Source organism: Pterocles gutturalis, unplaced genomic scaffold, assembly GCF_000699245.1.
Source record: "Pterocles gutturalis isolate BGI_N339 unplaced genomic scaffold, ASM69924v1 scaffold49842, whole genome shotgun sequence".
Classification (NCBI taxonomy): Eukaryota; Metazoa; Chordata; class Aves; order Pterocliformes; family Pteroclidae; genus Pterocles; species Pterocles gutturalis.
In genome coordinates, this window is record NW_010112101.1 from 3,806 (window position 1) to 17,727 (window position 13,922).

General features: G+C 42.3%; 1 protein-coding gene across 1 annotated transcript; it reads left to right on the top strand.

Annotated features, from left to right (window-relative positions):
- Positions 1-737: 737 nt before the first annotated feature.
- Positions 738-7,775, top strand: DACT2 (dishevelled-binding antagonist of beta-catenin 2; the record flags this gene model as incomplete). The annotated part of the gene is made up of 3 exons (XM_010073920.1): positions 738-870; positions 2,266-2,553; positions 5,768-7,775. Coding segments are annotated over 3 exons (2,181 nt in total), but the record flags the coding sequence as incomplete, so codon positions are not given.
- Positions 7,776-13,922: the final 6,147 nt, after the last annotated feature.

Sequence of the window (13,922 nt, forward strand, 5' to 3'; positions counted from 1 at the left end):
CGAAGGACCTTGTTGCTAGCTTCTGAAGGATTATTCACAAGCTTGAGACACCATTTGTTTTAAATACAGTCGTTTTCACAGCAGAATTGGAACGCCACCTTCTCCTTGCATAAAATGTGTGGAAATATCTAGCCATGAGACATGCAAGGAAAACTTTCATCTAAATAGTTGTCACAGTTCATACAGTGTACACTTTTGACTGCAAAGAGATGTCATCGAAGCCAAGGGTTTTGCAGAAATTAGTACGCTGCCTTTACTTTGTGTGGAAATATCTTTACATACAGTGGTTTCCTTTAATCAGGAGGCATCTTAGAGTTCATGCAGACAATCCATAACATTTATCTCATCTTCTGCTCAGAGGCAGTGTATGGCAAAACGCAGTACATATATTAATATATTAATTACTTAAAAGTTTGCCATCCTCTTTAGAGATACAGTTCCTGCCATAGGTGTACCTTAAAACCCAGAGGTTAAAATAGGTATATTCAGTATGAAAAGTTTTGAGAATATGTTCATCTGGGCAGAAGACAATATATACTGAGAAACAGAATGTTTTGTACTTGTCCGTTATGTCAGACTCATTACAGAGAGCCAATTGCAACAGTCCCTAGTTAAGTAAAACACTCCATGAGAGCAGAATCTGTCCTGCACAGATGGCCTGAATTCATGCGTTGCCACTGAGAGTCTAACTGTGATTATTCTTCATTTCCTCCTTCTTCCCTCAACTTGTGAATTAGTCTCGTTTGAGGAAACAGGATGTCGGCTTGAAAAGCCACCTGGATCAGCTAGACCAACGAATAAGTGAGCTGAAATTGGACGTCAGCAAGACCTCCAGTGAATACTTGGATAGTGACAGCCGACCCAGCTCAGGTAATGTGTACTTGATCATTTGTTCCCAGGGGTTTGGTGCTAGGAGAACTGAAGGATGTCAACTGCTAGGCAAAACTCTCTATTGTTTGGTCAGAAACAGTTCCCCATGGCTGAGGTGGAGAGTAGTCAGAGCATGCTCTCCGAGCTGGTGGGCATTTTCCTGCAAAGTTGACTTAGTTGGAAAATGCTTATTGACTCAAACAGTATTTTTTCTGGATTTTTTTTTTTAAATGGACATTTTAGCCACAAATGGAAGGAGAAAGAGACAGATTTATAATTAAATTACTTTGTCCAGTGCAGAGTGACCATTGGCAAAGTGGTTATAGTACTTACGCAAAGTGAAGGAGGCCAGCATCCATGTTAGTGTTCTGCTTGAATCCAAGAAGTGTCCTGAACCTCACTGCAACTGCAGTGCTCTGGCCAAATGAATGTTTGATCATTTATATAAAAATGAAACAGCTCCATTAAAAGACACTGAGAAAAACCACCCAACAGTTTGCTGACTAAAGCTCTCATGGAGAGAGAGAGACTGAGTTTCAGGTTTCTAGTCTGATTCCCAAAGAGCTGTACTGCAGGCTTGTATAGCTGGGATGTCTGTTAAAACCAGTTTCTGTTATCTAGTCTAGGACAATGGGAATACTTCCTTTTAAACAGAATTTTGAAAAGCCTTAAGTCTTCAGTGAGACACGGAAAGAAACAGCTTATGGATTTGCAGCCTGGTACTTAGAGTGGGTATAAAAGGTGCAAGTTTCTGTAGAGTGTTTGGGTTCAGGAGTTGTGTACTTAGGCACATAGACCCAGTTCAGAAGGAAACCGCTTCATTTTCTGTTTGCTTTATGTAGAGAGGAATAATAAAAATTGCTATCTTGAATTTATGCAGGGCCTTTTTTAATATTTCCATAATTAATTGGCGATGATCGCAAGACCTGGAGAGGGAAGATAGCCTCCGTTCCCTGCCTGTAGACATTCCAGCTGTCATAGACTTGGCAGCTCTGATCACAGACTAGTTTTACTCTACTTTCCCATCCAAGCTGTGCTTGTATGCACCTAGCACAAGTTAGAACAGCGTAAGACAGCCCTATTTTACACCAGTTGCATAATAAACCCCAAAGATGTTCTCCAGTGAAGAAGTGGGCGTGATGGTGCTGCCTTTCACTCAGAACTAGTGCATGCATGTGTGTGCCAAGCTGGCCCAGGGCCTAAGTAAATATTCAGAAGCCCAGTAAAAAAGTGGTGGAATTAGAGTATTCCTTTGCTAAAGTTACCCAAATAAGTGATCATAAATTGTGGCATATAGCAAACAAAGATTTATGCTATTCTCCACATTTTTCTTCTACAGAGCCTGTTTAGTTACTGTAAATAAGAAATATCTTCCTGTTTATTTTAACCCTGCAGGCTTCTATGACCTGAGCGATGGTGGTTCTTGCTCACTCTCCAATTCCTGTACCTCTGTGTACAGTGAGTCCATCTCCTCCTCCCACACCAGTCTCTTGCCCAGCTCTCAACACCCTAAAGCAAGGCTCAGCGTGTTTGATTACCGACCCAAATCTGCAGACGAAACTACTGTGCACACCACCAGCTTCCAACACCAGGGAACCTATGTCAGCGATGGATGTCGGATTACAGCTAGCGCAGACATTGCTGGGACTCCTGCCAGGTCCCGACCAAGGCCAGTTTCCACAGGTAATCGACTGCAGAACTGGATATTCGTTCAAGAGGAGAGAATCCTGGTTATTACTTCTAGGACCTAATAAACCAATGTGTAATCAATATATAGCACTCATTTTCAGTACACAAAGTGAGAATTAATTGAAACCACAGACCCAAACCATTTACTGTCCAACTTTCACTTGTCTCCATACTCAGATTCTTTTAAACAATAATAAATACAAGGACATATGCATTTAGAAGTGGAAAAATATTTAAGTTCATGAGATAAAATTGTAGTGAGCATTGAGATACTTTTTTTTAATTTACCTGCTTGTGAAATCAGAAAAAATTGCAGTATTTTAAATACCTTGTGTGAAGGTGCAGGGGTATACGAAAAAATATAAGGTGAATTCAAAATCAGAGATTGTGTGCATTTTACTGAGAAAGATTTTATAGAAATCTAAGGAGAGACACTTCCAGACCTAGTGCCTGTTTTCTCAGTCGGTTGTAGAATGAGTATGATAATACTTATACATACCTTGCCCTATTTATTCAAATTAGTGTGAACTCAAGTGATCCTCCTTTTTCATAATTTATTATATACAGTTAGGGATAATGGACACCAAAGGTTAATTGACTATCTAGCAACCAGTCATGAGCCTAACAGTGGATCAACCATTAATTTGCATCATGTCTTTAGACAAATTGGACAAGTCTATTAATATTCCAGATCTCTTGTTTACCCATCTATGAAGTGACATCATGTCACTTCTTATTTTGGGTCCTTCCATGGCCTCGGAACAACCTTGTGTTAGTGCAGTTCGTATGGTGAACAGTGTGTGACAGTTCCACTATGGAAACAGGGAAGCCATAGGGAGCATAATTTCAAATATCCTGTCACTCTGGAGTCATTCTCACAGCTGCTTGACTTGAGCTAGCTCACCTCTGGCTTGCTCAAAGCAGAAGCAAGATCACCTGTTCTGTACCTATCTGTGCAGACACACCTGAAACGATGATGGTAAATTACAGCATAAAAGCCAAGTCTCTTCAAGGCTTCTCAGAGGCTGGGGATGGAGCTGAGCTGAATGATTTGTGGCTTCCATGTTCAGATTACAGTCTTCTTGTTCTATCAGAAATTTTCCTGCCTTGCAACGTTTTGCTAAGGTGGTTTTTTTGGATATGGAGATAGACTAGCAGAAAAAGGGATCGCTGATATAAAGTAGGGTACAGGAGCGGGGCTACAGACCTCCTTCAGCTCTCCTTGCTTTTCCCTCTGACACCTCCTTTCCTCCTGCCTACAACCTCTTACTTTATTCAGTGTGAGAAACACAAATAGTGGGGTAGTAGTGGGTGTAGTCTCAAAGAAACAATTCTCACAAGGTTGATGACATTGCAGGAAGTGAGGCAAGATGTTTCTTCAGAAAAGCATCATTTGGAGAGGGGAAGGAATTTCTCTTTTCCTCTCCTTAGCTTGTCCCGACGGGTAGCTGCAGCTACAAACTGATTGCTTTTTCTTTCAGTGGCAAGGCGAAAGCTTGCTGAGACACCACAAACACAACATTCTTTTGACACTTTCCTGGTTTGTTTGCACAAGAGAGCACCACTACACACTGACAGCAATTTCCTGAAGAATTTTTCGTTATGAAAATATATTGTTTGAGAAATCATCATCCTAACATTTGCTATAGCAGGTCTGTACATGCCGTAGGTAGGATGCTACAGACAACACCAAATTTTCAAGCCTTTCAAAAGCTTCCTGTCACAGGACAGAAAGAATTACTGTAAGTGAAATACGTGATTGGATTTGATGCCTGGGTTTCCTGGTAGCATGAAGCAGCCAGGAAATCAGTTAGGTGAGGATTTGTTGGTACTGAAGTCTGCACTGTTGTACAGAGAAATCCAAGCTAACTGCACATGGTTCCAGTCCTCTTGGTAGCAGAGGTAACACAACACTATAGTGCTCTGTTGGATGGCTTGTCTGGATGGAACAGTCTTGCTTCACACAAGAACGCAGCCTGTACTCTCGGCACACAGGAGATGCTCCTTAGAGGAAGGTGCAGCAGTCAAATGTAACTTACAGCAACCTTGACAGTACTCCAAAAGTGAAGAGGTCTCTGTTGGTGGCCATAAATGCCATCTACAGGGACTAAGCCTCCCATCTGCCTGAGTAGTTACCCTCAGATTTCTTTCTATGTCAAAGTAAAGGTTCTTTAGTCCATTCTTCTGCATCCTTAAGGTTGACTTTTAAAAAACCCACACATACAATTATGGCATTCCTACTAATAAAATCTCTGAATATTTCTTTCCAGAATTAAATACTCAAAGAAGTTGCTTACTTGAGAAAGGCATGAGACTGGTAATGTTATCAAATGAAATGAGAGATCCAGTTCGGAGGTTTCATTGGATTTTGGGTTAAGGAAAAGTAGAATCACGTCACTCTTTGGCCTGTGGGACACATGAGTCTTAAGGGCTCTCCTGTGTGCGTTGAGTGCTTCTGTTTACTAATACCTTACTAAAGCAAAATGCAAAAGAATAAACAACTACAACTTCCAGCATTTAAGAGGTTAAGAAACACTCTGACCTAGTGTCTGCTTAAGTCCTCTTAAAGCATCTGGTTGAGTACTGTAGATTTTTCCAAGACACATTATATAAAAGGGTTGGAGGAAAAGCTGGAATTCAAATTAACCACTTTAAAAAAAAATACCATTGACCCTGCATGCTGGAAATTTCAGGAATTTCTGGGTTATAGTCATATATCCAGAGGAAGTATTTATCCTGTCCTGGGGAGAAAGTGTTCAAAAACTGTATCTGTTGTATTGGATAATACTACGTGACATTTAGCTCCAGGCTTTCTGGCTGTTGGATTCACTTCTTATCTCTGCTAAAAAATAAAAATAATCCCTTATTTTTGTTTAGATGGTTGGGCTCCTATTAGTCTGTGACATTCTAGAACATTTTTATATATGCACAGGTTTACTTCCATACATGTAGCACAGTTTAAATTTCCTGCAAAGGCATGAGTTTTATTATTGGGACTAAAAGGCATTCTAATCTCTGTGATGCTCAGGTAAATAAAAGCCTAGAAGTAATTCAGTTATTGTGGAGGACTGAAACAATTTTCTTCGTTTGTGCTACTGATTCTAGTAAAAGCTAGTACATGCCTGTGAAATAGCACTTTTAGCAAAAGTCAGTTTGAATGTAATTGTCTGTGATTTAATTAGGTTATTTCTTTTCATCTGCCATGTAGGTGACTTGGAAAGACTCATTCCAGCAGGTGCTAGATTTCAGAAGGAGACAGATCCCAAATCCATGTTGCCTCAGTGCCAGGCCAGAGACGTGCACTTGCTCAGCGTGGACCCCAAATTCCAGAACGACTTGGTCTCCAAGAATGGCATTGATGTGTATCCTTACCCAAGCCCCCTTCATGCGGTGGCTTTACAAAGTCCCCTTTTCTCCCTGGTGGGGACATCCCCAGAGGCAGACTTTCAGGTTCCTCCCAGCAAACCCACATCCAGTGAGACAGGTCCCAGCTTGATTAGGACTAGGCCAACCACTGAGGCCAAGCCAGGGAGTTACATCAGTAAATTACTGCAGCTGACGAGATGCAAAGGGAACAATCGGGCTGATGCCAGCGAGTGGGTTTCAACAAAGAGCCAGCCAGCCCCAATGCACCAAAGACTCATTATAACTCCCAGTGCCGGTGGAGTGAAAATTAACAGCAGCAGTAGCCAGCTGGAAAAACAAGCGAGTTCTCTGGAGAGTAACAAAGCTGAAAGGAAGCTGCGGAGAGAGGTGCCGGAGGGGGAATGTGCCAAGCAGCAGGAGACCATGCGCTGTGTGAATGAAGAACAGCCATCCGCTCGGCCTGACATGGAGTCATCAGCTGTGAATAGTTGTTATCCTGCCAAGTCAGCAGCAAGTGGCTCTCCTCTGGCAGAAGCAACGGAGAGCAGCGTGGAGTGCAGTTCATCCTGCTCACAGTTGTGCCAGGAGGACTCCAGCACGGGCAGCTGGAACTCTAAAGCTGTCCCACCCAGAAAGCTGTCCCTCAAAAGGTGTGGTAATGCCAAATCGGCTAACGCTGGGGGTCATGAGCGAGTGGTACAGAGTGAGTTCGTTCATGCTCAGTTCGTACCTGCAGAATCTCACCAAATTCGGGTCAGGTTTGCCAGCTCCAAAACAAAGGCGGTGAAGGTAAAGAGAAGGAACAGTGAAAAGGTGCTGCGGCCTGGGAAGCAAACCTTTTGCATGGAGAAGGTGAGAGGGGTCCATGGAGCTGCCAGGCTGCCTGCTGAGTGGAATCAGCCCCAGAGGCCACACGGAACAAAGAGCCTCATGCGGAGACCTTCGTATTCTGGTGATGTGACAGGCAGGTCATGCTCTGAGTCTAGCCTGTTCCCTGTGCAGTTCAGGCTCCCCACCGTGCCATCCAGGTATTCCCTTGAAGCAGCTTGCACGGGCAACAAGAAGAAGCAGCGCAAGTGGCAGTCCACAGTGGAGATCTCTGCCAAGGCCCACCTGACCAGCCTGTCCAGTGGCTTTGGCCTGGGAGCACCGAGGCACCCGGCAAGGAGAACTGGCGTCCTGCGCACTGTCAGAATGAGGGCTCGCTCCAAGAGTCAGCGCCACGAAGCTTATGCCAGAAGTGAGTCAGACCACTCCGAGTACTCTGCGGAGTGTGCTTCCCTCTTTCACTCCACCATCGCAGAGACCAGTGAAGGGGAGGTCAGCGATTTCACGATGAACCGTTTTGGGGACAGTGAGTCCAGTGAAAGCGATTCGGATGGCAGCAGTAACGGTAGCAGCCTTGCTCTTGACTATGATGAAGGGGATGAAAGTGAGCTGATCTGGCCTGAAGGTTCGGTCAGACAATCGGGGACTGTCCTGGTCTCTTCCAAGCCTCTTCCCCCAGTGCCCAAAATCTGTCGCATCAAAGCTTCAAAGGCACTAAAGAAGAAGATTAGGAGATTCCAACCTGCCTCTCTGAAGGTTATGACGATGGTTTAAGGGAGAGCAAGCATCTGTTTGTTACAGTGAGACGTCCTGCTGGTTCTCATTTGTGAAACAAGAGAAGCCATGTGCAGAGAAAAGGACTTGCTTAAACGAACTGTGAATAACCCCTGCATCGAGACAAGGGATCTTCTTGTTTGTTAATGCCTGGACATAAACATCACTGTATCTAATTTCCTCTTTTGTCATTTATTCTGTAAATATGGATCTGTGTATATTATGTGATGCCTTTTTTTGCTATACAGAAGGGTCACCATGGTGAAACTGCAAACAGCCTCTGCCATAAGATTTTGCAGACAGGCTCTCGATGGTTTGTTGACCATATGCACCCACAGAATCAGTCCCAGACACAAAAGCTTCCCAAGAAGAGGGACTTTTCCCAACTGGATATTTGGGAGCATCCCTCCCTCTTGTGAGGAGTTCTTTGGCAGTCTGAAGTCTGCATTAACCATCCAGCTGTCACTGCGCTTGTATGGAAAAGCTCTCAGTGCTCTTCATAGTTTTACTTTCTTTCAGATCAACCGTCCCATGCCTTCTCCCAAACATTAGGAGGACAAGTCTGTTCCTCTGCAAAAACTTACTATGCTTGATCAAGAAGGCAGATGTATTTGTGAATGAGAACAAGATTTCATTCAGTTTTCAAAACTGAAAGTATAGGGTTTTTTTTCCAAATCCCCTCTTTATGATGTTCCATGTTATTGTTCATTCGTTAAATTGGTGTAAGAACATGAGGGCTCGGTGCCACAGTGTGTGAATAGCTAGGACCGAGATTATAGCTTTGCCACTGAAATTGCAGACTCAATAAATATTATTTAATGTACTTCTGAAAATTGTGCTTGTCTGACTTTGGTGTCCAAAGAAAATTATTCTGAACTCAGCGTCACATCAGAGAATGCGGAGGAGCTTTCTTTGGTGAAACAGATCTGTGTTTTGATGATTGCTGTGCAGAGGGGTTCTTTTTTTTATTTTTCAGAGGGTTGCTGTAGCTCAGTCAGAACCTGCCTTAGCACCTGCTTCTAAATGGGTGAATTTAAAACCAGTATTTGCACGGAGGACAGGGTAGTGTTTAACTGACTCACTCAAATCGTTGCAATTTGGCCACAAGACAGTCTTAACTTAAAACACATTTATGTATGCGTAATGTGTTTTGAATGTATTTGAGGGCACTTACGTGAAGCTTTGAATCAGTTGCTAAACTTTGATAAAGTGATTTTTTTTGTGTTCTGGCAAGCAGTCCTAATTCTTTCCTCTGAACACAGCAATCTGGAAGCTGAGCTGAAGTTCACCCTGTGTTTACCAAAGAGCAGGTTTTATTCTCCTACCCTGTCTCAGTGCCCAATCTGAATACATTCCTGGCCTAGGAGATGGAGGCATTACCTCATTCAGCCGAGTGTACTGGGTCTGAAACAAAAGGCAAGTGCTTTGCAGAGACTGGGTGAAACAGTGCTTGTTTACTCCAAGGATTCGTTAGGAAACAGAAATATTGAAAGACTAAACTTTTAGCCAATCCCTTCTATTCTTCGGAAGCTATGTTATGGTTTTAAACTGCTCTATTTTCAAATCATTTTTGGAAAATGAGGTAGAGAAAGCTAAAAGTTAAGTAAAGTCATTTAATTCAAGTATTTGAGCCAGTGCTTAACACCATCCTTACTGCAACTAGGAAAATATTACATTTTAGTTGGTGGAGTATGCTTAAACATTATTTCTTGGTCCCGAGAGTATTAGATGTAATCACTCTGGTAGGATTAATGGGAGAATTTCACAGGTCTGGGGGTGGTTTCTTGTTGAGCATGTCTAGCAACAGAACAAAGTAGTGATTTATGCCTTGTTGACTTTGTACACCACAAAAGGATTCTTTTTCCCATTTACACAAAAGGTTTTGCTTGGGGGAGTGTGTCAAAAGTTAAACATGAACCTTTAATCCAGGGATTTTCTGTACTGGAGTGGGGTTTATTGGTTAGATATGAATTTTGAGGGTGGTTTTTTCATGGGAGAGGAAATTGTTCCTAACTAGAAAACAGCTCTGGGTAGGAGTGTTCTGGAACCTGGTAAAAACCACCACCCAGTAGCTCCCTGCCTTTTTGTCAAAGTAGTAAGCTCAAACAATAAGTTTGTGGTTCCACAACTTGGTAAATCCCACTGTAGGGCTGTTAATACTCTGTCAGAAATGTTGCCAGACACGTGATGAAAGTGCTGATCCAGAATGAACTCGCGCTGCCAATTCAAATAAAGAAAAATTATGACTTCATTTCGTACTGACAAGTTTTATGCCAGATGAGGTATCACCGCTGCTCTACCACTCACGCTTTCTGCCAGGTCAGGTAACGTCTCTCCTCCCAGAGCCAGCGTAAAGCCAACGAAGCCTCATAGTGAGAATCGGGGATGCCTCATGGTCATGGCAATAGAAATAAAAAAAATTCACTGTCTCTTTTCCCTTCCAGAAGGAATCCACAAAATCTTTTTACCTCTCAGCGTCTTGTACTACAAAGGCCTAAGAGAATGCGAAAAATGTCAGTGGAGGATTCAATTAGAAGTCTAGCAGCAAACCTGCTGTGCTTTAGGAGTGAGAAGTTTAGCACTTTCTCTGTGACTTGATTAGCAAGTGTGTAGATCTGACGGGCTGTCTCAGAACTGCTTTGTGCAGCGTCTCAGGTGCGGGAGCTAACATCTGTCATCATCGCTCCAAGCTCTAGTGAAACAAAATCCCCCACTGCTGAAACCAAATCAAGCAGTTTCCTTCTGTCAAAGGCAGATGTTTACACTTCGGTGTAGGAGCAAATTGCTCCTAAACCACAAAGGGAAGACAAGAAAGAGAAAAATAGAAAGGGTATTAAGCTTTAAGAGCAATTTGCAGAATAGATCGGAATTCTGATTTTTAAAACTTCATTAACACTTTTATTGCTCTAATAATTTTGGAACTGGATAATTACCAGTCTTCTTGGCCTTGACACAATTTTAGATTTTCAAGTCCTCATCCTGTACCCAAACCATGGGATAGAGTCTCTGCCGTGAGACAAGCAGCTTGAATGACCATGTATAGAACATTTTTTTAATCTGGGAAACAAGGAGTTCTATGTCTGAAACTTGCCTGTGAGGATTACAAACGTACAATGACACCAACACAGCATTTAGGCACAGTGTCTCATGTCTTATGTGGATGTGAAGGAGACCTGGGATTCCACCATTAGCTGCTACTCTGTACAGACAGCTACTGGGACGCTTCAGCTACAGGTGAGGAGCCTGTAACCAGCTAAGGGCTGGTTTTTGGTGTTTGTACTTAGGTTTAAAACCACCGCAGTATGTCTAATTATACCACAATGCAGAACATCAGCAGAATCACAGCTGAAATGAGCAGAAGTCCAGCCACCATCAATTCTATAAATTCCATCTGTTATCACTATAATGAAGCCTGGAGACTATTGTTAGGTGATATTGATTTTTTTTCCCAGGCATTCCAGTGTTTTTCCTTTTTTTTTTTCCTGGATCAGCAGTTGTAACTAGAGATGCAGTGCATTAGATTCACCTGTGATATAATTCCTGGGAAGTCACTGGAGCTACCCGACAGATTCGTTTATCCCCCTCATGCTGTTCTCAAGATGTCAGCAAGCGGGATGATTGGCATGACAGATGGAAAATAAGGAGGATTTCAGACCTCAGTTTCGTTCTTGGTTGGGTGTGTTCGGTGGAAGTAACTGTGTTCCTGGCTGGGGAGAATCCTGCTGCTGTGTCACATCTGCATTAGCAGCAGAGCAGGGGAGGTGGTTGGGGCTATGCACAGTGATTTCATGTTTATTCTGGTTTTTAAAACACAAATTGAAAGAGTTATCAGCCATCTGGTGATGCTGTAAAACTACAAAGCAAGAGAGGAGAAAGCCCACGCATCAAATTGACCAGGCAGCGCTGCCCAGGCAATGCTGAACCCAGACAGCAGACTTACAAGCCCCAAATGAAGAATCTCAGTTTCAGACTTGAGCAGAGGGATGGGCTTAAGAGCTCTGTCAAATCACTCTGGGTGCCTGGTCTTCAGCATCCAAGATAGAGATCTCAAGCTAACAATTTGCCCTGAGAAATATGCATTACTGCAAACCTTTACTACTACATTTACATGCAATATTTTCTCTCCATTCCTAGTGTCCCAAAATTGGTTCTAAAAAGCTCCAGGTTCTAATTCACTCAGTGCGTTACTACATTTAAGGCTCTGCCAAACTCTTCTGCAATTTCCAAGATGGAATGATATGGATACATTCACTCTTGAAACAACAGGATGTATCCTCCAGCAAGCAGGAATCCAGAAATGAAACTTGCACCTACACAGCACGTTGTAGCATCAACAAGAGCTTTACTATTTGACATATAAATGTTCAAGACTTTGTCTAGACCACTGCAATGCTAAAACACAAAATCTGAAATCTTCTAAGATCATTAGCTCATTCACTGCTGAAAGCCAAGAAGTTCAATTACAAAAACAGTCGTTGGGTTTGACCACTGTCTGGGTATACGGAATTTGGTAGAAAAATGCCAGTAGTGTGGCTTTTTATGCATTTTGTTTCCATTTTCTACATAGCATTCCCTAAAGAATAAAGTCAAAAGAAGTTAATTTTCATGTTCTTCGTTAGGAGGACTTGACCCTCCCTTGACGCACTTGGACATGCAAAAGTGCAAGAGAAGACATGAATTTTCAGGATGAAAATTGGTTGTGTCTTAAGCGTGCAATGCAGAAACCATTTTTTTAACCTATTCAATGGCAAAGAAGTGGAAGAAGTTAATTAATAATTAATACCCAAAGTGTCCCATGCTGAGATCATTGGAATTAAACAGATTCATCACCTCAGATGCAATCTATGGCAAAGGGCTACGTGAGCAGAAATTATTTGCAAAGGAAAAGAGGTTTTCCTGATTATATACTAGGTGTGCTCACTATCTGTGCTGCTTGCCATCCTTCTGTCCATAACCAAATCAATATCTCTTGTCTCCCCAAAATTGCTATTTCACCATGGCATTCATGAAAGAGCAGCGTGCTTATTAGTTGCACTGTAGCCTCTGATTGCTGAGAATTTCACCTTGTCATAGAACTCCCAGTATTCCATAAGGTTGATGAAGGTATTTCTTGGAATGGAAATTTGCCATACATCTTCACAGTGTTTGCAGATATTTGGGAAGAGGCAGTTCGGGGGATGGGTGGATGAGATTATGTCCACAGACATGGCTTTGGAAGGAAAGCAGAAGTTTTGAACTACGCTGTCACTGACCCTGACTATATTTTCTGAAGAAAATGGGTCTCGATACTGTAGACGTACTGATAATATGATTAAAATTAGTACTGTGAACATTTCACTTTTTTGTTTTAATCACCCCTACTGAAGCAAATGAGTTTGGGGATGGTTCTGTCAAATCAGACTTTGGAGTGGGCTGGATATCTTGAAAATAATTCTGTGATGCATTTTGATAGATCGGAGATGTTCAGGGAAGCTTCATATGTGCTTACCAGATTTGCACCTACATTCTGAATCATCTGAAGTGTACTCATAGCCATCTACTAGAAAATTCTGACCCTTTGTCCCAAAAAAAAGTAGCCACATATTGCACACGTACAAAGTACCTCTAATAAAATGAGTATGATTGTCTGAGGGTTTTTCTAGTTCTTCACACTACATTTAGATTCGGTGGTTTTGATTATGTTTGCATCCTGGGTGTCCTTTGTTGTCTCTGGGGCGTTGGAATTGATATAATACTTGTATGCCTACAAGCACGGTTTTATAACCAGTATTTATAGAGTTCAGGCTGCTTCTAGGAGGTCAGAGAAAGGTAACTATGAATAGTAAGCCTAATGCCAGCAGGCTTAACTACACTGTACCACAGCAGGAACTTTCATTTCACATTTTTAGAAGCTCACAAATCAAAAAAAAAAGGCTGAAAAAACACATATTGTCTCCTAGGTGCCTGAGACGAAGAGGACTTCAGAACAAGGAGTTTATAAAGGCAGAAATAGGAAGAATTCCAGGAGAGCTGAGATGAGGAAAAAAAAATAAATTTCACAGTCTGATGATAAGTTATTGCAAATCAAGGGGAAAAGCTCGCCACAGATGATGTTAAATAAGTACAGAGGATGGGAACAGGCTGCAAGATAGGCAGGGAGAGTGATAAAAAGGGACACCTTAAAGCTCTGTTATTATAGGAGGGTTAATAAATTTCTGTCTCAGTGGTTAGTATATAATCACAGCAGCCTCCCATGTTAAGTGACATCAGGGTGGTTGTCAAGGAGGTCTGTGTGCCATGGAAATACACCATGGTTAGAAGCCAAGTATTTCAAGTTTGCATCATCTGCAGCCAAAGGTCCTCTCCCAAGCCCAGCCTGCAGTGTCGGCTGCCTGGGAGTCATTTACCTTCCTGCC